Source organism: Sinohyriopsis cumingii, chromosome 11 (genome assembly GCF_028554795.1).
Source record: "Sinohyriopsis cumingii isolate HCF-2022 chromosome 11, ASM2855479v2, whole genome shotgun sequence".
Lineage (NCBI taxonomy): Eukaryota > Metazoa > Mollusca > Bivalvia > Unionida > Unionidae > Sinohyriopsis > Sinohyriopsis cumingii.
The window spans coordinates 114,374,745-114,401,552 of NC_142971.1; the positions used below are offsets into that span (position 1 = coordinate 114,374,745).

The 26,808-nt window shown below is 35.1% G+C and overlaps 1 protein-coding gene across 1 annotated transcript in view; it reads right to left on the reverse strand.

Annotated features, from left to right (window-relative positions):
- The window catches only part of LOC149789459 (beta-lactamase domain-containing protein 2-like), a 46,692-nt gene extending 22,611 nt beyond the window's left edge, over positions 1–24,081 (reverse strand). Inside the window, exons 1-5 of the mRNA XM_089975551.1 lie at positions 23,843–24,081; positions 16,939–17,130; positions 11,391–11,490; positions 8,185–8,290; positions 4,170–4,292 (exon numbers count right to left, since the gene is read on the reverse strand). Of these exons, the coding sequence (XP_089831677.1) occupies positions 4,170–4,292; positions 8,185–8,290; positions 11,391–11,490; positions 16,939–17,130; positions 23,843–23,985 (664 nt within the window). The 5' untranslated portion in view covers positions 23,986–24,081. The remainder of the gene's footprint in view (positions 1–4,169; positions 4,293–8,184; positions 8,291–11,390; positions 11,491–16,938; positions 17,131–23,842) is intronic.
- Positions 24,082–26,808: the final 2,727 nt, after the last annotated feature.

The following is a 26,808-nucleotide window of genomic DNA, read 5'->3' on the forward strand; positions in this document are numbered from 1 at the left end:
TTAGCGAAGCATGAGCGAGAAGTTTCAAAGTTACTTGAGTTGAGCCAAGTCAGAACCCAAAGACAAATTCCATTTTGGAAACAATGTTATGGATTTTGGTTGCAGGAGATTGAAATTGTCTAACTGATCTGAGAAATCTTTATTATGCCCAATGTCACATCTTCCATGATGACAGAATGTGTCTGAGGTCATAGGCCCCTGAGAATGCCAACAGAATCTTGCATGGCTGCTGTTCTCAAACTGACTATGGAAGAAAGCAAGCAGGGACACAGGCAGACTTTCAACAGATGGTAACCTGCTCTGGGCTACAAATTCTGATGGTATGATGAGAACCACTGAACCCTCAGATCTGAACTGAACAGAATTTCCAGTGAAAATAAAGGGGGATGCAGCTCTATCAAAAAACATGGTCTGTATGATAGTGAATGCAGCAATGTGTAGGCAAGAATTTAGAAGGGGTTCAAATCTAGCCATGTTAAAAAAAAACAACAACTGGATCCCTTTGGAGACAAATAATTGATATTTGTCAAGGAGACCAGTAGTGTCTAAAAGATCAAATCGATCTCTATCCCGCCTAAACATGTTACCATGATGTCGGAATGTGTCCAATATCATAGGGTGGAAGCCAATGGTAGCGATTTGGGGTCTGACTGTTTCTCTTCCAAGAACAGAGCCAGAGAATGCTGATCAGTTGAGGGATAGAGGCACGCAGATGGGTGATCTAGATGGTTACTCTCAAGGTTCTCTCCACAATGAAGGCTTGACTTGTCTGACTCACAACGATGTCCTGGTAAAAGCCAAGCATGCAGGTTGGCCAGAATCTTCCTGGGTGTATTAACGTTGGGAAAAACAGATCACTGATACAGGGCTTGACTCAGATAATAAGTCCTAGTGTGACGCAGGACGGGGAAACTAGCCATCAACGGGGTGGATATGGACATGAAAGTATACACGTCAGATCAAGATGAACAGCATACTCATCCTGTCTGACGTAAGGAACGACATCTCCTTCCTCATCTTGAATAGGGTGAGGAGACTCAGTCGATGATGGGCCTCCACCTACTGTTAGCATTCCAAAAGCAAGTCTTGAGTAACTCATTCTGGAATGTGTCCTTAGCACAAGAACCCGCGTCTTATTTGAGCAACTGTAATCTCTGTTATCGAAATGCATCCATCTCCCGATCTGATGGTGTATCATGTGGAGAGGCAAGGGTACTGCTGATGAACAAAACTCGAAGCATTATGACTGACCTGGATCACCCCACTTCTCCCTTCTGAGGGAACAGGGAGGTCCAGTGTGCTCAAATTGGTTTCCTACAGCCACTGTTTATGTAGGTGTGCAGCTATAGATGACTCATCACCTGTATAGTGCGTCGGGTTCTTATCTGGTTCGGCTTCAAACTCAGCATAAGTCATGTCAGGTGGCCATGATGACTCTGCTTGGTCATATCTGCGCAAGACACAAGCTCTCCCTTGAGTATACGCCATGAGTACTCTAATATCCAGCATCGGCGGTAAAGACAGCACTGCTTAAGAATTTAGTTAATGCATCGTTCGATTCAAACTGGAGTCATACTGTACGGGAGACAGGTGTCTTTACCACTCGGTCACATGGGTATCTCACTGTCAGTCAGCATCGCCAAACTGCCCGCTTTTCCAGCACTGCTGGTCTCTCTTGGATTTCTTGTATTGTCAGCATCATCGCACTAAAAGCCTATATATGTCGGTGCGGCATGCACCTGTACTGACCACTCTAAAACCGTGGCTGAAGAGGCAGATTTCTCATCAAAATCGCTGGTGAAATGATATGTTGCCGACTGCCTAGCTAGACAGGTGGATCTATCACCAAGATCCCTGTAAATATTGTGAAGATGGCCCATACCATATCAGTCATATCACTACAATGTTTGCAGTGTGGCAGTTTATAGTGATGTTTAGCACTGGGCCATCATGCAGGGTTAACAGAGAAGGGACAATGTGTACATACTATAAACCAAACCAGTCATGATAGGTAGGCAACCATGCTCTGATACAAGAAACATGAATGTTAAAATAAATAGGTCGCTAAAACAAAACACTGTCATAAACACGTTACTGATGGCTCATAACAGTAACCATGTGTATGTAACATAAACTAAATAGGAGTCATGGTAAACTTCCATGCTCTGAAGTGACCTGCAGAACATTTAATTGATATATGCTGAAATGACACAAAACACATAAACAGAAACTAGTAATGTGTTGAAATTACTAAGTTGCTAAAAACACTGTCGTAACTAACAGATCAGTGAAGTGTCATATCAGAAATGTATGGCACTGTTTTAAACTTATGTTGCATGCTTGGTTAATAATATTTCTATCAAAACAGCATGAAATATGAATAAATTAGGCATAATTATCAAGCAGCACTTCAGAATTTCGCTATTAAGAGCTCTGTAGCAGACGAAGTAAGCGAATAAAGTCAAATATATGCTAACCCATTATGACCTTGTGTAAGGTCAATGATAGTGAGGTGGGATGGTGGTCCTACAAGACGAAGTCCCAACAAGTGAAAAATCTCTCAAAATATTGGCAGAAATTGTAAAATAAAGCATATAACCTGCAGTAGAGCGATAAATCTAACACCAAAAGCAAAATGAACGTTCAACAGGTCCAGAGGAACACAAAAATGGGCTAGATTGTTGGAGGCTATTGCATTTCGTGTGTCTCAGCACACAGCAAAGCTAAAAACTGGTGACACCTGGCGGTATCAAGGGTTACTACCCTTTGTTTAAAAATAGACAGGATAAAACAATTTTAGTAGGGCTGGATTTGCGAAGTAGCAAGCTAATATACCTAACATAATGAGATTAGGTATCTGACGGAGAAATGGCCACAGTTCAATATCTCTACTGAAATCAAAATCCTCAAAAATTTTTTCCTCTAAATGAAGAATCATTAATCTGTTAACTGTTTATGTGCTTAATCTGTTCCTTATCTGTGTATGAATAATGTTCTGTGGTGAGAACCACCTTACACAATCTGCTGTCTCAAGTGATATATGCATAGCTAGCTTAACCAGCTTGAACAAGTTTGAACTATTTTTTTATGGTTGTTAATTTTCCAAGTACATATACATAATAAGACTTTTCACTAATATGAGCTCTGCCAAAGTTTCACCTTCAAAACAAGATTTCTTATCTGTTCAAGATGCTGTATAAGAATTTTAAGCCCATCAATGCTATAGTCTGCTTGTTCAAACATAGGTAGTTGGATCAACTAAATAGCCTTAAGTTTAAATATCCTTTTAAAAATTCTTATCTATTCTGTTTATCTTAACCCTTACAGTGTTACATAGTTATGTTGCACAAGATCCCTCTGAGCTGAACTGTTCAAGAAACAAAATGAAAATTGCACTCTACTTGTAAATTGCCTGCATTTATTTAGGTCTGGTAATCTAGCTTTTCTACATTTAATTTTGAAATATCACTGAACAGGAGGTTGACCGACATGCCTTCTGTTTTTGTTCCATTCTTCATGTACATCACACTCATATTCAATTATATTTTCAGGTTCGCAATCACTCACTAGTATTACCAGTAGCACTTTCCAAGCTCCAATAATAAGATATACACAAAAACTTTAGAAATGAATGTCATCATTGCAATTACCTGCCACCGAATGAAATCGTCATCTGAAGGTCAACAATGCTAAGAGTAAGCCATTTTGGTTTTTCTATGTAGCCTGTATTTCAAACAAGCATTTTCAAAACTTCCTTGATGAAAGCAAGGCGTAATAGAATGCTTGTTCCAGTGTCCAATATGATAATCTAATTGAGTTCAACAATTATTCATGTCAAGACGAAGTACCCAGATAACCTGAAAAGACACATGTTTCGATAAGCACTAAGAGACATCTACCAGTGGCATAACTTGTATCGTAACAAGTATTTTATGGGTTAACAGTTAAACAAAAATTGTATAATATGTTGAGTACAAAATACATCCCGATAAACCCATGTTTCCTATAATTTTACATAAATTTTATAGCCCACATTTATGTGTAACTGTGTAACTTTGGGTAAGCCTAGTCTTTACAAGACTTCATGAGAACAAATTTGTTTTATATTAAAACCTGTTTGTACACCATCTTTCCTAATAAATTATTAGACATCAGCTAAGTTTACCTACCAAATGGTTCAGCAATTTCTTCTTTAAATATCTGCTCCATGCTCCTCTGTTTAGGATCTGCTTTCGATACAAGAAGATCTACATAAAGGCCGTATGTAACTCCATGGTATCCAAATGAGGTGCCTGCAATTAAAGAAAACCCCATTTTTATATCGTATGATCAATTACCTCATCATGTATTCTTTATGGCCTTTATTTAGGCTGATCATTAAAAGGATGCAGGGATATTTCACTTTAATGTTCTTTATCAATTATTATTATCAATATGTATAAAATATTCACAACAAAACATATTTTTTAAAGTAAATGAAACAAAATGTAACCAATCACCAGTTATTACTGTAGAGTTGATATATGACCATTGTGCCCCTAGTCAGTGTTGCACCTAAGACTTCAATGGTAGGAAACACTGTGTCCCACATCCAATAAATTTAGATGACACATAATATTTTAAAGGGGCAAAGGAAAACTGAAGTACATAATGCACCAGAGCTGATAAAAAATAATAGAATCTTATTTGATTTGACAGTTTTGCCACCTCAACACTGTCATATATTCCTTGGATATTCACATTTTTGCAATAAATGTTTATCATGTTATCAAAGAACTCATTTTACCAGCATTTATTATAATAAATACCAATGTTTTCTTGATTATGTTGCTTTCCAAATTAATAAATCATTATTTACTGACATTCTGTGTATTTGTAGAAATAAATCACTTTCATCTTTAATTCAGCCTCAAAATGAATTGTATTTTCTTTGCTAAATGATTGACTTTAACTTTAAAACATGTTACACTAGTGGGAGTCAAACACTTTACATTTCAGCTCAGCTGACTACCACAAACCTAAAATGTTTTATTTGCCAGATTCAGTTTTGAAATCTCTCTTTATTGCCATTTTAAAGTTTGTATCACCTTCACTGACTTTGGCCGTTGCTATCAGCAACACAGATGCAGACAAACATCCATTAAATAAAACCTGAAGGTGATTTTGTTTATTTATTCCTGACAGAAAAGCATTTCCTTATGTAAAACCCATTTGATTTTTACCTTCAAAGTATTCAAGAGGAGAATTATTGAATCATATGATTTAAAATGATTCCCGTATATATTGCTTGAAAAATGTTTAAGCCCATACACCTTTATGTACAATAAAATATCTAACACAACATATCTAGTAGAATGAATGTGAGTCATTGTAGCTATATGTCTTCAAATACTTGTAATATACAAGGCTCACATAGTTCCTTATCTATCCATACACCATATGATCATCTTCTGTACGTATTGTGACATTCCAAGTCTTAAGACTCAGGTAGGTTTAAACTGGTTTGATGGGTCTTACATTTTTGGGAGCAGTATATATAAAGGTACAGAACAATGAAGAAGTAGAATTTATCCAGCAATTTCCGCTAATGTACCAATATATTCATTTTGAAACATCTAAGTCCAGGGTAACATTTGTTAACACAAAACCACTCAGAATTCAGCATATGAACAAGAGTCCCTTGAAGGGTCTAATGCTCTAATGGATAAAATGAATTTCAAGGATTTTATGATAAGACCACACACCATTTTCGCTGATGAATGTTGAAATTATTTCTGATATTGTACAGAAATTAAAGATTTTCAAATTACCTGCTGTGGTTGCCACATTATATGTTGGTACCATTTTCATTTATTACCATGAAAACATCATTCGAAGTCTTTTGATGAAAGCCCCAAGTTAATATGATCATTCAGTCAAGTGGACCAGTGATGACATGATTGTCAAGACAGCTATCATGTCAGTCATACTGTATGTTAGATAAGCACCAGTCATTTAGGACCAACTTAGCATCATAATAAGTCTACTGGAGAAAACCCTGTGTTGACCTTAGTAGCCATACTGATGGTAATTTTTCATCATTTTCATTTAGGACAAACTAGACACTGCAAGAATTCTTCTGATGAAAACTATTTTGAAACGTCTTTCCATTTAAGTGTAGGTATATCAAGATTTTCAAGATGTCCATCATACAGGTCAAAGTGGACATAAGATCAGCATATTTCTTAATTAGGACCATGCAGACAACTTAAGAATTCTTTCCATGAAAAACACATTCTGATACCTATTTCTATTTACGGTTTGAAAGGATAATGATAAGATTTTCAAAATGGCTGCCAAGGTGACTAGCACCATTTCCATTGAGCACAATCTACACACCATAAGGATTCTTTTGGTGAAAGCACAAACTTGATATGACCAGATATCAAAGAGAAGTAGCAATAAGAAGATATTCAAGATGCCAACTGTGACAGCCATATTAAAGGTCAGATCTGCAACATTTTAATATACAATAGACATCATAAACACTATTTCAGTAGAGAATCAATGTTGATGTAACCATTCACTCAGGGGTAGTGATTAACAAGATGTTCAAGATGGTCACTGCAGTGGCCATATTGGATGTCTTAGCAGCACCATTTTCATTTAAGAACAATTTAAAAATCATAAGAAATCATTCAGTAAAAAAAAACTATTGAGCAGTAATAATACTATTTTCAAGACAATAGTCATGACAACCATACTGGTTGTGAATGTGGCACCATTTTCATTTAGGACCAACTAGACATCACAAGAAGGCTTCTAGTTAAAAACCCATGTCAATATGATTTTCTGTTCAAGTGGAGTAGTAATAATATTTTCAAGATGGCTGTTGTGGTGCCCATATTGGAATTCAGATAAGCAACATATGTATTTATAACCAGTGTATCCCTTAGGGGTGAAAGACTGAGAGTCAAAACTCCCCTTGGTGTCAGAATTAGGGGTCAGACTGAGTAAAAAACAAGCTTTGGCATCAAAACTGGGGGTCAAATTAAAATTTTGGGGGTCCCTGAAGCACAAAAGATACACATCATAAGAAGTCTTTTTGAGAAAAATGTTGATAAAACAATCCATTCAGGAGGTGTAGTGATAACAAGATTTTCAAATGACCATTGTGGAGGCAATACCGGATGTCCAAACAGGATAATTTTCATGGCAATCTTCCCAGTAGTTTAGATGGAACAGTGATAACATGTGACAATGGAAAGAGATGCACTTTTTTCTATATAATTCTATAACCTGTCAGTAGCATTTAGTGTAACTTTTCTGGGGCTGAGTGGTCTAAGGTGCTAGCCTTCACAGGTCACTCAAAAAACCTACATCCTTGGGAATTCAAGTATCAGCTTGCCCAGCGTGGATAAATGAGAAAGTTTGCCTGTAGCTTCAACAGTTCACTGCACAACACATGACATGATTGTCGTCTGACTACCACACAACACATGACATGACTGTCTGACTACAACACATGACATGATTGCCTGACCACATGATATGATTGTCTGACTACAACACAATACATGACACGATTGTCCAACTAAAGCACAAGATAGGACATGATTGACAATAGCACAACACATGACATAATAGTCTAACTATAGAACATAACATGACATGATTGTCTGATTACCACTCAACACATGACATGACCATCTGGCAACAACACAAGACATGACTGTCTAACTACAGCACAATAGAAGACACAATTGCCTGACTCAGAGTGGCTGAGTGGTCGAAAGCGCTGTCCATTACGGATCACTGCCATCTCACCTCTATCTGCGTGGGTTCGAGTCTCGGATTCGGGTAATGTGGGTATGTGAGAAAGCTTGCCAGTAGCTTCTTGTGGGTCGGTGGTTCTTTCTGGGTTCTTTATCCACCATTTATACTGGCCGCCATGTATAGCCTATTGTGTGCTGAAAAATGGCATTAAAACCCTACAACAACAAAAAAAGCCTGACTCAGAACAATGCATGACATGACAACATATGACATGATTGACTAAGTATCGAACAACAGATGACATGATTGTTAGCATATGCCACAATGGTTGTGTCATCTGAATGATAAATAACTTTAAATCAACCAATTGTCTTCTTTTCTTCACAAGAATAAAAAGGTGAAAAATATTGACTATTTTCCTCTGAGGACCTGTTGGCCAATTGGTTGCCTGTCTTGCTAAAACATTCTCCACTTTCTTAGGATCTGTTACCAGTTCCCTTGTGTATAGCGGCTCATCCAAAACAACGAGACCACTCTGAAACGATATAATGAATTGTATAAAATAATCAGCATTCTTTGTCAAAGAAAAGACCTTAAGTACAGAAGAAAAGAAATATCAATGAAATTGTAGTACAGGGTGACTCCACTATAACACAGTAATTGGGAGCCATAGAACCCGACTGTGTTATAGACCAAACCGTGTTATAAGCAACCAGATCAGATATCTGAAGATAATGAGGCATGTACCCCAAAATATTTGCAGGGTTAGGTGGGTGGGTAATAAATGTGGGTGGTAAAATATGTGCTTCTTTGGCACAGTTACCATCTTAAATGAGAAATACACCTGTAGTGAAAACAGAAGGCATATATAATATTTTACTTTATTTAGAGAACCATGGATTGGTACATTTACGTGTACACTGTTTATATAATCATGTCTAATCAATAGCATGAATAGAGTATCAATGCTGTGTACTCACCCCACGAATCTCATCACACAGATTGAATCCACAATACAAGTAATTCCATCAAAAATATACACACAGATTTAAAATATTCATTAATTTTGTCACAGGTTATATAGGTCTTAATTCAGTGGAAAACATAGCACAATCACATAATGAATGATGAAGCACATTTACTTTTCAGTAAGTCCCAAGTTGGTAAAAGTTAGTTTGCATTTTAAGCTGCCGTTGGTAGCATTCGTAAGCATAAACATTTTCCCTGAGGAAAGGAAACTTCATGGCACAGTAGGTGTGTTTCAGTCATGTTGGAAAAAGAAAAAAATTAATCAGATTCTATTGCTTTTATTTAAGTTTGGTACAGATTTCCTTTGAGGAAAATTTCTTTGTTTTTATTGAAGGTTGTACAGTAAAACCTGTCTTGAGAGATCACTGCTATGAGAGACCACCTGTCTTGAGAGACCAAGTTCTCCATGTACAGATTTAGAGATTATATAGTGTTATAACCTGTTATGAGAGACCACCTGTCATGAGAGACCATTATGTTTTGGCAGAAGGGGTGATCTTTCAAGACAGGTTCCACTGTAGTTGGCTTTCTTTCATGAAGGGCGCATGTGTTATTGAAGTCACTGCTAAAGAACAGCTTTGGAGAACCAAACAAATGCCAGTTTCTTATTGTGCTGGCAAATGACTGTTTTCTTTTGAACTTTCAGCAAATTATTTTATCTGGGTACACATCTAAAAAAGGAAACGGACCTCATTTGGCTGATTGTAGTTACTGTTCCTCCCTGCCTATTGAACAGACCAACAAATAAGATGTTGTTTGTTTTTGTTTTTGTTTTATTTTTTTTACACTGTCTTGTAGTAGCAGATTGATGCTGCCTTCCATGCATGTATCAGAAATTTAACAAAGTGTCAATATATGATAGAGACACAGGTATTCTGGTCTGATGATAAGGATTAGTTCAGAAAATGTGGGTGTTCTGAAGGATTTAATTCTGAGTGAAAAGAAGAGGACTTGTACCTTGTAGAATATGAGTGGTTACATTAAGAAAGCCCCTCTTTCTAAAATATGTACTCACATGTTGGCTGTTTCAATTTGGTTAGAAAGGTTTTAGTCCATTCATACACCAACTTTAATGCTTCAGCATGTTATCTATGAATAGTTATGGTAATGTTTTATTGGCAACAAAGAAATTGAGATGAACAATATGGTGAAGATGTGTTGCATTTGCTCTCATACATGTTACTGGGGCTGCTTCAAAAAAGTTTACACATTTTTTCAAATGCCATTTCATAGAAAAATTTTTATTCTTGTTTAAGGTAATTGATTAAACATTTTTACTAACTTGCAATTACAATACTGTAATCTAGTTACTCCCATCAGTTAAAATTCATTACAATGTGTAGCTTCTACAGTGCTCTTAAGTTATATGGCCAAAATACATTGCATATAAATATAATAATTTTTTAATGAATACATAATGCGTTTAGAATATACATAAACTCAGTAAGTTCAAACTTGAAAATAAAATATTGCAGATATGCATACTGAGAAACTGAGGGCATAATTCAAATAAGAGAATGAAAACACATACGTGCATAATATTATATTGCGTATTTTGCTTTAGTTCCTCTTATTCCTGTTCAGCTCTCGCTTCTCCCTGTTCTTTCCAAATGAATAAGTCACTTCTCCCTAAAATTCAAGTCTAGCTGGACCCTTGCCACCACACAATTTGTGGGGTATATGAAACATTTTCCTCAGTTAACTGACCTGGTTGCTTATAACAAGGTTTGGTCTATACCATGGTCTGGTTCGATGGACTCCAACTACTGTGTTATAGTGGGGTCGCACTGTACTTTCATAAGACTTGTTTTAATACATTCAAAGTTTACAATGAATAGCACATAAGGGTTTCAGCAGCTTATACATGCAAAGATTTTTGCCTAGATTTATCAAACATTACAGTTTTAACTGATTGATATAAATAAATGCATTAATGCTTTCTAATTTTATTTGTTTTCAACTCTGACCAAGAAATATGTAGATTTTTTAGAGTTCAGAAAAAAATAATCCAAATACTAATCCCTACAGATCATGATGAAATACACAGACTATAAATTGACCTGAAGGCATCAATTACATTAGATACGAGTCCCTCTTCAGCAGAATGTTAGCAACGGTATAGTCTCATTAACAATATCTCAAGTATAAGGGACCAACCATTTACTTTTTCAGGAAAGGAGCCAGTCTGTCAAAATAATAGTTAAAAAAATAGCTTCGTGGGACAAGTGTATTTTCTATCAAGGCATGTGTTTTGTTATAAAGCCACCTAAGCAGAAATTCCATATGACAAAACATTTTCTTTGAATACAGAGCATTTTCCTAATTTTTCCTAGGCTCCTTTCACCCTGACAGTAATGCATGAAGAAACAAAAGGGTCAAGCCAAATTGTATGATGGCTGTTACATGAAGTCCAAATCTGCAACACTGAATTTCAACAGAAATATTAACACAATCTCCACTATCACTGCTGAACAAAAGATATATAAGTGTTCCTATATAACCAACCATGGCAGATTTAAAAACAAAATATATCCTAAGTAATATTCTGTTTTAAAATTACAGTAGCTAGCCAAATGTAGCACTCAATATCTCATAACATTTCCTACCTGGTGACTGACAAGCATTTCTACTGTTATGTTTTCTTTTCCATTTTGAGCAAATTCAGGCCAGTAGTCGCTGACTGGCCTCTTGTAATCTAAGTATCCTCTGAAGAAAAAAAGAATATTTTCACTTTGTAAGACCATATGGGGACTTATGATCAGAGCTTGAAATTCATGTTAGTCAACTTGTCCCACAACCCAAGGCTGCTAAATTTTCTGTCAGTCTAACAGTAATCATAATGTCAGTAATCCGATGGGTATTATTGTTATGGTTATTACCAGTCAACAGACTGTGAGAAAGACAAATGAAGAGTCAGCAAGACTAGAAAATTTCTTAATCTACTAGTCCCTATGGCTCAAAAATACCCACTGTGTTAAATTGTGTGTGATTTGGGCTTTTAACATAGCTTTCAAAAAAATTCAGTCATATCACTATGACGTCTACAGTCTGGCAGTTTATAGTTATGTCTAGCACAGGACATAATGCCGCAGACATATAACATGATGTCCCACCCAGTCACATTATCCTGACACCTGGCCGACTGGTCCTAACACAAACCTCTAAACGCTGAGTGCCCTAAGAAGCAGAAGTGAGAACCATTTTTGTAAGTCTTTGGTATGATCAGCCGTGGTTCAAGCCCGCAACATCCTGCATCCGAAGCAGACCTTCTAACCACTAGACCACCAAAGCGGTGTCCTGTAAAATTTTAGTCCTGGCTAAAGACAATGTTTCACATATTTAAGTACACTCAGTTATAATTCAGATAATTAAAAACAAGAGATCATCATAGAGACTGGTGCTCAGCAGGATAAACAAAAATTCCAGGTAGCCTTGATGAGACTGTATAATTATTTAAGTGCAGAGTGTGGAAATCACTTCTGATATTCTTAATGAATAATACAATCATAACCACTTTCACATAGGACCAGCTAAATATAAAAAAGAATCATTTAATATAAAATCTCATGTTGATACAAACATGGATTCTGTTATTAGCGGCTATACAATTTTCAAGATGGCCATCATGGCGGTCATATTGGTCCTAAGATTGGCACCATTTTCATTTAGGACCAAGAAAAATAAAGCTCATGTCAACATGACCACAATTCATGACAAGTAGCAATAACATGAATTTCAAGGTGGTTGTCATTGTGGCCATATTGGATGTTGGATCAGCATCATATTTCTTTAAGACCAACTAAACACCATATTCATTTTTTTCCTGGATTGACTAGACACAATAAGTCTTTTGGTAAGAATCACATGACTTTTTGTTAAGGCTTGGCTATAAAAAGATTTTTCAGATGGCTGTTTTGTTGGCCATAATGAAGGTCAGATCATCATTATTTTCATTTAGGACCAACAAGGCAGAATAGAAAGTCCTTTGGAGATAACCCTATGTCAACATGACTTTCCATTCAGGAAGAATATTGATAACTAGAATTTCAATACAACTGCCATGGTGAACATACTGGATTTCAGATCAGCACCATTTTAATTTAGAACCAACCATACACAATATTAAGTTTTTAAATGAAAGCCCCATGTTAATCAGATCACCAATGAAGGAAAAATACCAATAACCTGATTTCAAGATGACAGTGACAATCATATTCGATGTCCAAGTAGCACCATTTAATTTAAGACCAGTGAAACCCTGGATGAATATGTGTGTAGAGTTTGGCAATTCTCATAGTACTTTGAAGGGAATATCAATGACAAATTTGTAATAAAGGAGTTGACAATGGAGATAAAATTGAAAGACCATCCAATAAGCTATTTTGGTCTATAATAATAATAATAATAATAATAATAATAATAATAATAATAACAATAATAATAATGAGGACTTTGTATAGCACCTAATCTTTAGAAGCTCTAAGTGCTTTACAACATTAGACAACACCCATAACATAAAAAACATACATAATGATATGATTACAAAAACAAACACCATGAAATTAGAAAACATAAAAAACATGCTGAGAATATTTAAGGCAGGAAACACTATTAGGAAACAACTAGAATTAATAAAAACAGAACCAGTGTCTGTTTCATGCCTTGTAAATGTATGATTCAAATAAAATTATAATTTTCAATAATCCAGTTGCATTTGTCTGTGATCATAGATATTGTAAACAGAAGTTCAGTAATAGTCTACTTCTAAAGGATCTACAATGAAAACTACCAAAGGTTGTAAAGTTTTTCTTCTGATTTAACCATTTTTCATAGAATAATAATTGTTTTGTTGGGTTTAACGACATTTTTCAGCACACAATAGGCTATGCATGGCGGCCAGTATTAATGGTGGAGGAAGAATAATAATTCTAAAATATTTTCAGGGTAAATAACGTTAAAAACTTTTAACAATTGTTTGAACAGTAACATCCAGCTGTTGAATTGTAGATTGTGCCACATTTAATGAACAAAAAATATTCAAAATTTAATACTTCTTAAGTCAGTGATTTATCACTGTAATAATAAATATCTGGAATATTAGAACAGTTTCCTTGTTTTTAAATCTGACCCCAACAATTGCTGGAAACTGAAATCACTGCTAGAAAAATAAAAAATAAAATTTTTCTTAACTGTTCTGAGCTTTAAAGGATTCAATGTTTCTAAGTTTTACCACAATATATTTGTCTCTCCACAAAAATATGGATATTTGTAGTATGTATAGCAGTTTTGCTACAGGTCACCATAGCCCTAATGAGCTTTCTTTAAAAAAATGTATTTGAAGGCACTTTCGTTAAAATAAATGCCACACCATGTTTTATTTGAAACATCGGACACATGTCTACTTGTTATCTTATAATATTGATGGGCAGCATTTCTACTGATCCAGTGGATTTGTGGGTTTTCATGATCCATTAGAAAATGTACTGATCTCTAATTAGTGGATTAGCATTCATTTCAACCTCATATACCACATTAGCTGGCCTATAAGTTGATACTTTTGACTGGGAAATCTCAGCTTCGACTTGTACTCCAAATCAACTTTTATATGGACTATGTCATTCAAATGGCTTTATCGTACGTCATGTAATTTTTCATTTGTAAAATAAGATTCTCCAAAAGCATGTGTAAAACTAATTCTCCTTACAGGGAAAAAGATTATGTAAGAAAAAATATTGGACTCAACATTGAGAAGGATTTTAAATTGTTTACACAATCATCAGTATTAAAGTCACATACATTACATGTAATTGTGTTAAAGCAGCATGCACTTGTAATATACATTCATTAAATTTGATTACATATATGTGAATTAGAATAATAGTTAACCATGACAAAGACAGATATTCTGTAGTAGTATTCTTCTTGCAACTTATTATCAAATAAAATATAGCCAGATATGAGAGACAGAGAGAAGGAGATAGAGAGAGGTTCCAGGGCAACAATAATCTGTATTGTTTAGTGACCTGACGATTGTGATCTTACACCTGTATTGTTTAGTGACCTGATGATTGTGATCTTACACCTGTATTGTTTATTGACCAGACGATAGTGATCTTACACCTGTACAAGGGCAATAATATATATTATTAGTAAATAATACCACTGAGTAAACAATTCCTTCTAGTTTTAGTTAGGATATCCATTCTTCCAAGAACCACATGGTTTTGCAGTGTTATTTAGATGCTTAAAGAATATGCTACAGCTGTGGTCAGATCATTTAAAGATAACACCTATCTAATAGCAAGATTCAGCTGGCAGGATCAAATTAGTGTGGCTCCCAATAGGGAAATGAGACTACCCACAGGGTATTCTTAATATGGTATCGTGTAATGCCAGAAAATGTCAGGTGCTTAATAAACCAGTAACACCTTTTGTACTTGCTGACAGAACGATGTGATGTGACTTGGATTTTTAACATAGCTTTAAAAACATTTCAGTCATATGACTATGATGTCTGCAATGTGGCAGTTTATAGAAATGTCTAGCACTGGGGCATCATACTGCAGACATGTAGCATGATGTCCCACCCAGTTACATTATCCTAACATCAGGCCGACCAGTCCTAACACTAACCTCTTAGTGCTGAACACCAAGCGAAGCAGCTGTTAGTACTATTTTTATAAGTCTTTGGTATGACTTGGCCGGGATCAAACCCATGACCTCCAAAATCCGAGTTGGACGCTCTAGCCAGTAGGCCACCAGAACGGTCCGACAGAACGATCAGAGTAATTTAAACCAACAATTAGCGTGAGCAAAGATCAAAGCCAAATGCCACCTAAATACTTGAAGTGTATTGTATATGCACTAACTGAAACGATAATCTTATCTGTTGGGAATGAAGAGGTCATTGTGTATGCTAAATGATTATTCATGGGATTTAACCTAAATGGAGTCTCTATAAATATTTAAACTTTGAAACTGAAAGAGTATGGTGTATATTTTAATAGTTTCCAATTAGTATTAAATTTATTACTGTTTTCTCTCTTTGAGGAATAATTCAGCTAAATTGGCAGTAAGGTGAAAAATAGCACGAAGAAAGTCTTCAATATCTCTCTCATCATATTTGGGAATATTTTATTTTGATCATGAGATGCAATAAGAATAATGCTATGAAATACACATGCTTTCTCTCTCTCTCTCTCTCGAAAACAAAACTGGAAAAAGCATTTTAGCATCAGTAAGGCAATTTCCCTAACTTCTGAAATAGCATGCAGTAATAATTAAGATTGATTTTCATGAAACTGTACGTTATCATAGTATATTCAACACATCACAGCAAATTTTCATCCTATCAGTAACTCTGTAAATTTTCAGGTCAGCATCAATAAATCTAGCTAAAAGTACATAATTCAATTAAAATACTATGTGTAAAATAAATTAGGTACTTTTAGCTATATTAGATGATGCTGACCTGAAAAATAACTGAGTTGCAGACACGATAAAAGCCGAGGTATTGATCTGATATTGTCTTATACTAAGCATCGACACTGACTTATATATGAATGAAGGATGGAAAATTTACAAAATCGGCAAATTCCACTTATACTCTGCATCAACTTGCAGGCCAGCGAATGCAGTAAATAGGTACAACAGTAGAAGAAAAACAGAACTACACCACTAAGGCTAAGGGCGGATCTTCCATGATTTGAGAATGACTGATGTTATTTGTCATTCATTCCACCCAAATGTATCCTATTTTTAATAATTTTTGTAGAAAGTATGTAAATAACAATTATTCAGCATTGAAAAAGTGATATATATTACTCAGTTTAAACTGTTTGTATTGCCACAGCTAAACTCAATGATTTTAGCAAATTTTAAGATGTTTTTCAACAAATGTAACAAATCTTCAAGGCCAAAATGAACCTTTTGATTATTTAATTAATAAATAGCATTTTCAAGGTAAACATATAAATTCAATGAATATTAAGTAACGTATTAACCATGGTTTCAAACACACATCCCTCACATTCCTGCCAACTTCAAAACATACAATGAAACAGTGCATGCAAATTGTGTCTAGCAGAGAGACTGAGAAATAGAAAGAAAACAAGAATACATAAGGATTGATGATAATGAGTTACTTAACAATACCTATCCACCATTAGTGCAACCACAATGGCAGCCAGCCCTTTGGTGGAAGAAAATATTAATGCTAAAGTGTTATTCCTCCATCTACGGGCAGCTTCAATATCTGCATAGCCTGCCCACATATCTACTAGAACTTTTCCTTTGTAATACACAGCAAAGGCTCCTCCATTTTCCTTTCCACTTTCCAGGTTAGACCTGAAAGAAGAATGAATTCTTCTTATAAACAAATCCCATACATACACTACTGAGAAGTATTTCTCAGGTGTACAAATGATCAAAACAACATAAGCATTATCAACTTTAAAGTCTGTTTGATGTAAACAGCTCATTTCCTTTGTGCTGTTAGGTATTACAGTTCTTATCCTATAATTTGGGCATTTGATTGATAGACCACAAAATGCACTATTTTAAAAGAAGCGTACTTCTTTGATGGATAGCATATATATTAAAAATAGGGTGTCAGCACCATTTGTTGCATGGAACCTGTTGCTATATGATCACAACTTACCCTCCAATCTATGCAGTACATTTTAAACTAGTAGAAGGAAACAATTATGGGAGTTCAACAAGTATTTTGCCCTAGTTATCATGGTAAAAACTGTCCATTACTGAATCACACAACAAATAACACCTGAATAATGACATTATGTAAGCTGTGTGAGTTGGCAATTGACAATACCATGAGCAATTCAAAAAACATACTTTTATAACTGCAATTCCTTATAGTTTTATTTTTTTATTTTATATTTTGCTTATTTAAAGATATTTTGTATTTGTTTTATAGCCTTATTTAAGCATTTTGTTATCTTGTTGTGGTCCTCTGTAAAGTAGATATTTATAGAACAGAGGATTCTCTATCATTAACATAATAGCTATGCCAACATCAAGCAATTCCACCAATAGTAAGCAATATATGGTATTGAACATTCCACAGTATGGACTTATGTATATATATATATTTTATCTATATTGGTATATGTGTTTCGAGTAGAAGCTCAATATGCAAAGTAAAGGATGTGCTGTTGTGTTGGACATACAAATGACTCTTGGATTTTATGCTTTCATATGGTTCAAGGTGACTTGGCTAATTTATTATTGTCCAGACATGTGAGTAACATATTTTCAATCTATTTTTGTATCAATTAACAGGCTAGGCTACATAAGGGGGTACTTAAAAAAATGAAATTAACACTATCTTTACATGGTTATAGTAATGAGGGGTACAATAGTCAAATGAAGCAAAACATCAACATTTACAGTTATGATGAAAGAGGGGCTGGATCTATCTCCCACCTAAACCACATCATAACTATCAGGATTTGCATTTTACAGTGTTGGAGTATGTGTCTAATTGTTATAATGTTTGAACCCCCCTCCTTCCAATCCCTGCATCCATTTACCAAGTTTTAATTTCACTTGTAACGAGCTGCAGTGAAAGACCAAGATCCAGCGTACATGCAATATCTTTTTCTCCAGATTTAGATCAAAATCTAGTCAAAGAAAGAAAGATTTCAAAAACAACTTCGTATCTGTTAAAATCAATTCATTCAATTTTCAGAATTTGATACAAGTCCACCAACATTTTCATTTCATTTTAAAGTCATATAATCTGCATGCCTTCTGTTTCAATGGCTACACTAGTTACTTTGCATGTGACTTTATATAAGTTGCTATAAAGTAGTTTTCCTTACAGTTTATACAGGAATAAATGCAGCTTGGCCTGATCACATGGTTACATTCAGACCAATAGTTCACTAACTAATGCAACTGCAATTGTTATGATGTAACAAAAGGTATATTTTGTCTCTGCACCAGGTAAAAACAGCATAGACTCTAAAACAATTAAGAATCATGCTGTAACTAGGTAAGCAATCATGTAGAATAAATGATGCAAACCTATTATATACATAGGTACAGTGGAACCCCGCTATAACGCGATGATCGGGGTCCATAAAATCGGATCGCGTTAAAAGCGGGGTCGCGTTAATGCGGGGTTTCACAATATTTAACTTTTTTTCCGAGAACATATACGTGTATACATGTACAATGATCAAAAGTCGGCTTATCATCAGATGAATATTAACTGGAATGCATTAATTAAGATATATTCAAAATAATCGATGGCTAATATATGGCTAATATATTTATAGGTTATTACTGTGCATTAAAAACATTTACTAATTTTTATTTGTTTGAACGATAATACAGATTGACAGATTGACCGATAATACCAGACTATCGCTATATCATGAAAAGTGTATCAACACCGTATGCTACCGTGCCGTCGTGGCATGCAGTTCATCCATAATGGATGTAATTTAATTGAAAATCGTACAGATTTAAAATATTCAATAATTTTGTAATAGTCTGAATTCGTCGTGTAAAATATAGGATGAACAAAATATTGAAACCATTTACTTGCCGTCTGATATCGTACGGTCATTGCATGCAGCTATTCCCGGGTCTACATACGGTGTCTGTACAAATTTCATACCGCTAAAATTTTATCATATGCGACAACTGCAAGAATAATTAACAATCAACGCATGATTTCAGCGTGCAAATAACTTTTATTTCAGATTTTGTGAACATCAAAAGAAACATGTGAAAACTGCTAAATTAATCGTTGCGCAAAGTGCAAAGTCAGTGTGGTTCCAAATTTAAATTTCATCATTTCTTGAAAAATATATCCAATGACGTTTGCTTCTTTGCCGCGAACTTACTCGCCTTAAATTTGGAATCATCTCCATTGATACGGCGATCAAATTTCTCTGCTTGGGCTTTCAGAATTGGGCCAGAAATTGGAACACCTTCTGAGCGAGCTTGTACAAACCATTGGTACAAAGCTGAATCTAGGACATTGTCATTAGCTAACTTAACCCTTTTACGCTGTAAACCAGTTTCCTCTTCAAGAATGTTGGGTAGACTACGGAGCTTTCCTTCATCTGTTTTCCACCCTCGCAAAGTGGACTCGCTGATTCCTAGATCTCTGGCAAGCTGAGTTTGTTGTTTGCCCTTCTTTAGTTGATCTAGGGCATACAGTTTCTCTTTAGCAGAAAATGACTTGCGTTTTTGAACTTGCTTTTCCATAACAGTAAAATATTTTTTTATATAAGCAAACAACGTACACAGATAAAGCTCGATAACTAAGTAATGAAGGCCTGCAATGGTTATGAATCACTTTTTATATAAAACAAAATTAAGCTGAACGGATGTACAATTTCATACCCTTTTAATTCACAGATAATAAAGTGGATATTATTTACTTTCAACTGTTTGTTGTTTGATCACACCGCCAAGCACAGCATACATGTTGGCGGCTTTCGTCCTTTGATGTTTATTAAATTGTGCGACTCTTGTATCAACCACAGCTTTGTCTGCTGCTTGGCTGTGATTGCAGTTAAATAAGAAGCCCATGTCGGCTATTGTTTGAGCAACGACTGTATACAGATTTCATGGAAGACAATCACAAAGACGATTTACTGGCTTTACTCATGGATCCGTAATAAGTAACACTTCGATAATGTTTACTTCGGCTTAACAATTCAAAAACCTAATTAAACCAGTTTTCTCTTCTAAAGTAGAATACGGAGCTTCACCACAACCTGTTCAAATTGATAAATTTCAGAAGCCAAGCGTTGTACACACTATTTCTCGTACGTTATATATATATCGTATTATTTTAGAATTCATACAGGATCACTTCTCCAAAATCACTTAAAGAACCTGGATAAATTGTTAAGTTCCGATCGTTTATTATTAAAAGTCATACGCGAATTCTTCCACCAAATTATAATAAACGTTTTACACACTATTTCTCGTACGTTAAACAAATATTTTCACGGTCCGATAAAAATACACGTAAATGAATTTCAAATTTCAGGAACCATGCCACGATCATATTATTTTAAAAGTCACAACTAATCTCATGCCCAAAATGAAGTTAATTTCTTGTTTTGTTTTTTTTTACTTTTCTCCAAATTTTTTTTCTCCATGTGTGAATGAATATACGAAATTTCGGGAGCCATGCTACGACCGCGTTATATCCGAATTCGCGTTATGGCGGGGCGCGTTATAGCGGGGTTCCACTGTAGTTCTAAAATGCTTGACATCAACCCTGACAAACATTGGAGATCAACTGCCAAAACCATTGGCGCGGTATAGCTCTGTTCCAATCTAAACAGGAAATGAACGAAAATTGCCACAAATATTTCACCTAGCTTCCAAACCACATTAACACTGTTACACAACTTATTCAAATTGATTTTTAATTCACATGATATTTTATCTGCTTCCTTTTTCCTTGCCAAAGAAAAACCAAGCACAGTCAACTATCAGCATTTTTCAAACTGTTGACTATCATTACAGTTTGGTAAAAAGTGATGGTAGCCAAGAAATGTCAGAGTCAACTGAACAGGTAATTTTCTTAATGAAACACACGTCTGATCAGATGTATTCAATTCTTCATAGACATATTCATTATACAAAAGAAACGTAACTATTATTTCAAACCAAATTTGGTTTATCCTTGTCTATCATCACTTTTATACCAATTGTAAATGGCAGTCATCTGAGTTCCAAAGGCATCCAATTCATTGTGCAAGAGTATTAATCTGGGCTGCCAATTATGAGATAATTTTTTGAAAATTTGGCCTGAAGTTGCCTATTCAGCACTGATTGCTAAGGTACCGGTAGTAAGAAATCAATGGCCCCAATGATACATATCAGTGTTGATATCTTATACTGTTGGACTATTAAGATAAAAATACACATACAGGAATTAATATTTTAAAATCAGGTTTTTCTTGCAAGTCCAAGCATAATTATAATGTCTAACCAATGTAATGTACAGATTTAATATAATTACAGACTAAGTTTGTCTTCATTTGTAGCTATGCTCAGTATGTGCTTGGTTCTTGTTGTTGTTGTTCTAGGCTTTAACACCATTTTTCAGCACAAGATAGGCTATACATGGCAGCCAGTATAACTGGTGGAGGATGAACCCTGGAAAACCCAGGGAAGAACCACCAACCTACGAGAAGCTACTGACAGGCTTTCTCACGTACCCACGCTAGCCGATCCTTGGACTCAAACCCATGCAGACAGAGGTGAGATGGCAGTGATCTGGAACGGTGAGTGCTTTAGGCCACTTGGCAACTCTGGGCCCCCCAGTATGTGCTTGGAGTTTATTGTTTCTACAATCAGTATCTCCACTGGTAAAATTAATTCAAACAATCAATAAATTCATCTGAAAAATATTTTTTCCTTTGATATGCATAAACCATTTTTTTCTGAAGCTTAATTGGATGACCCTCTGGTTCTTGGATTATGAGCTTTTAGAAACAGTTTCTTTGCACTATCTTGCATGGCCCAGTGTATCCCCTAGAGGCGCAAGACTGAGAGTCAGAAATCCCTTTGGTGTCAGGACTTGGTGTCAAACCGAGTAAAAAACAAACTTTGGTAACAAAAACTGGGGTCAAATTAAAAATTTGGATGTCTTTGTATCACAAAAAAGGATAAAGGGAAACAGCCACCATGCACCTTAACTAGAAAACATATTCACACAGCCACCATGTAGCTCATATGAAAACACTATTCACACAGCGATAATGCCTATTAAGTATAATTTACATACAGCTATTCATATGGCTGCCACATACCTGCTCTGTAAAATATGTTCATTTTTGCAATTAATGACCTTTAAGTTCATATTTGCAAGTCATTATTGTTAAACCTTATCAATGTCGTATTTCTTACACTCCTGAAGAATATAAATTTCTGAGTAAATAATGAGTATCTCATGGATGAAAAACTCTAGTGTTTGTATTCAACTGATGAACTTTTCTCTTATTCACTCCGAAAAAACAAATTTAATTCCTTTTATATTTATCCTGAAATAGTGGACTCACAAGAAAGTATTAAGAGTTTGAAAGTAGCAGATTTCTTAGGTAATGTCAGCTATTCACCATTCATTTCTGCAGTCGTTTGTGTACATTTGTGTGTGTGACTTGGATTTTTAATGTAGCTTTAACAATATTTCAGTCATATCATTATGATGTCTGCAGTTTGGCAGTTTATAGTGATGTTTAGCACTGGGGCATCATGCCACAGACATGGAGCATCATGTCCTACCAAGTCACATTATCCTGACACCAGGCTGAACACTAACCTCTTAATGCTGAGTGCCTAGTGAAGCAGTTGTTAGTCCCATTTTTATAAGTCTTTGGTAATACTTAGCCAAGATTGGAATCCGCGACCTCATACACTCAAAGTGGATGCTGAGACTATCCACTAGGCCACCAGAGCGGTCATACATTTGTGAAACAAATCCAAGTAATATAATTCTTTCTTAATTCAAGATAATAAAGAATATACCAAAACTATAATTTAAAAAAAAAGAATATTCAGACCTGATCCTGTATCTTTTCAACATGTGTCCAATCAACCAGTGATTTATATGTTGGAAAGGTATATTTCCTTTTGTTTATTGAAGACAAAATTGAGGATTGTTAAAGTAAAACTGAATTACCACAATTTTATCTCATGGGAGAAATGCTAATTCATGGACTAGCCTCTGTTTACACACCATATCATAATCATTGAGACAAACACTGGTCAAAGTGTGATTATTGGTAAAATTTACTACATTGATGAAATATGAAACAGACAAAATATAACAATTTCCTTATTATTAAAAGTGTCCTTTAGTCGCCTACCAAACCTGTCATGGCATAGACCCCTTTCAGTTCCAGCCAGGTTTACCTCCCTTGCCAGAGATGTCTGACCTCTTTACGCTCAACCTGAATCTTTAATGTTACTTAAAGGAATTTAATTTGCCACATAATGTAATTATGATATATTATTAGACTATGACTTCGCTATGAATTATAATGCCCGATGATACTACCTAAATGTTTCAGCCACTTGTAAGAACTCCGGGTGGAAAAACCCTTCTACGATGGGAGGGAGTTTGGACTTGAAGAGTGACGGTATGTAATTTATTACTCCAGCCACAAAAACCACCATAATTACATGTTTTAAAATATACATTGCTCATTACAGTAACAAAGGGAAATTTTCCTTTCAAAAGGGTAGAATTAGCTGGAGTAATCATCCCTCAGTGACCAGCCAACCTCAAATGCACCTTCTTTGTGAAGAGTTTTAAATTGAGTATTCTAAGAATGTAAACAACGACAGTCACGGAATATAGTTTTTCGTTAATTACTACTACTACTACTACTACTACTGATAATAATAATAATAATAATAATAGAAACAGAATTCACCGGAGTAAGTTCTTGTTATTGTGTTAAAATGGGGTCCATACGAGAGAAAGGAGACCACCAGAGGTACCTGCTGGTGACGAATAGTCAGTGAATTATCAAACTCTAGTTTTAAAATCTTATAGAAAGGAAATTCTTAGTTTGGTCCATGAAACTCCTTTTGTTGGTCATTTAGGTATCAGTAAGACAATTCACAAGATTTTGAATCGCTCTTCTTGACAAAAACTTAAAAGTTATGTTTTTAAATACTGTAGCTCTTGTTACACTTGTCTAATGGTAGGAAATCTAAATCAAAATTAAATTGCCAGGAATCGACGACTACATTGACAAAATTGTAAGTGCAAAATATGTCACCAAATTTGACCTTTTGAAAGGATTCTGGCAAAATTCCACCGACTGAAATGACAAAAGAAATTCTTCATTCGTGATTCGATATGGATTTTTTTTTCAGTATAAAGTGATGCCATTTATGATGAAAGGTTCGCCTTGTCCTTTTAAAACTTTTACTGAACGTGATTACATTTGGTATAGATAATTGGGACGCCCCTTTACCTGAGACGAGGTCAGACGACCAATATCATCATCGTTATCGACACCTGGAAAGATCACCTAACGACAGTTTGGAAAGTCTTTGACAGACTCCTTGATACAAATTTGACAATCAGTTTCAGTGAAAATGAGATTTGCCGCGCGTGTGCTACATTTTATGACATATTATGGGACACTGTCATTTTAAACATATATCAGTTAAGTCAAGGCTATCTCTGGATGCATGTGTCTATTATTATAAAGGAGCAGATGCGATTTTTTGGTATAGCTAGATGCTATTGGAGATTTCGTTCAAACTTTTGCATAATTGCTCAACCCCTGACATATTTATTGGGTAAGTAAACCAAGTTTCATTGGTGTGAAAATGTTAGGAGGCTTTTTATAAGTTAAAAGCTATAATTAAGAGTGCATCAGTTCTTCCATTTCCAAACATCATTCATTTAAAATGTACGTTGTTGCAAGTGATGTTGGGGTTGGTGCAGCACTGCTTTAAGAACACAAAAAACGATGTAGATCATCCATGGTGCTATGTTTCTAAGAAATTAAAAAAGCACCACATAAATTATTACACTATCAAAAAGGAAGTTTTGGCTTGATATTGGCTTTGCAACACTTTCTAGTCTTTATTAGTTCAGCTCCTTTTCCGATTATTGTGCTTGGTGATCACAAACCACTTACTCTCATTGGCAAGATGAAAAAGAAATCAGAGATTAATAAGGATGAGTTTGATGTTGCAGAAATATGATATTGAAATTAGGCACCTTAAGGGAAAAAAACAATTTAATAGCAGATGCACTTTCACGTGTGGTATTGTTTCGTGTATATTTTGTGTCATTCATAAGTTTTCAGCTTTTGTAATTGTTATTGCATGTATATTTGACTAACACTAAACATAAAGCTTTATTCTATAAGACTTTCTTTTTCTTTGCGAGGGGAGGTGTTATTTACTATTTTCTTTTAAATTCATTATATACTATTTTAATGTAAGAATGTGTGTTTGATTTGTGATTGTCCAAAATCAAGCTTATACTCTAAATGAACTAATTATTGATTTTTTGTTCTCTAAGCAACTAATACATAGCTCAAATATTCTCTTTTTGTGTGAGGTTAATATTGGGATCATTATAAATACAAACAAACCTCACTTGAGTCTGTGTCAAGGTTATTGGAATTTATCTGGCATACCTGACACAGTCCAGATTATATACTATTATTTAGCAACACTTTCTAGTTATAATCAATATTTTATTTTGCAAACATTAAGAAGTTTCTAGTATGTTATTTTCCATTAAGCAATTTTTTTCAGAAATGTTAATTGTGACCTCAGGTCAAGTATAAGGCTATATATATTTTCATTCAATCGCCAGGTAAAAAGATAAAGACAGGCACTTATTTCTTATAACATTCCTTTTTATTCTCTCTGTTCTTACCAGTTATTTGCCTCTGTCGTTTTAGTACATCCCCCTACCCATAATACTCTCCTTGTTTGCATTATTAGGACATAAGACATTTACTTACATTAAGAGGTCGACCTAAAAGAAAGTATTTATACTCTCCTTATTGTGGATTTTGCTTGTTTTTACACCTGAAGGATAAATTTATATCTGGTGATACGGTGTGTTTTCCTTACTATAATAACCTTTTCAATTACTGTTCCTCAAAAGCTAACATGTGTTTAAACGCCATTTAAAGGTTACACTGACTTATTACACTCTGTCTTAAGGTATGGAGATTTTCAATGAGTGTTCTTCTGTTTGAAAGTTGCATCGGCATTTATAATGCGCCATTTTGAGTATGATCCGCTTTTGTCTTCCAGAAATGTGAGAGAAAGAATCCTTCAATATGCTGCAGTGTATGGTAGGAAACATTCCTCCCTCAGAATCAAAGTTTTCACTTGGGTGGAATCATCATGTAGATTTGGGGGAATCAAACTTTAATTATTTAATACTTACCTATCACCAGTTCTGTGCTTGGGCCTTTGATGTGGAGTTGGAATGGCTGTTTGATGTATGCAGCATGAAACTTTGTTACAATGGGTGGA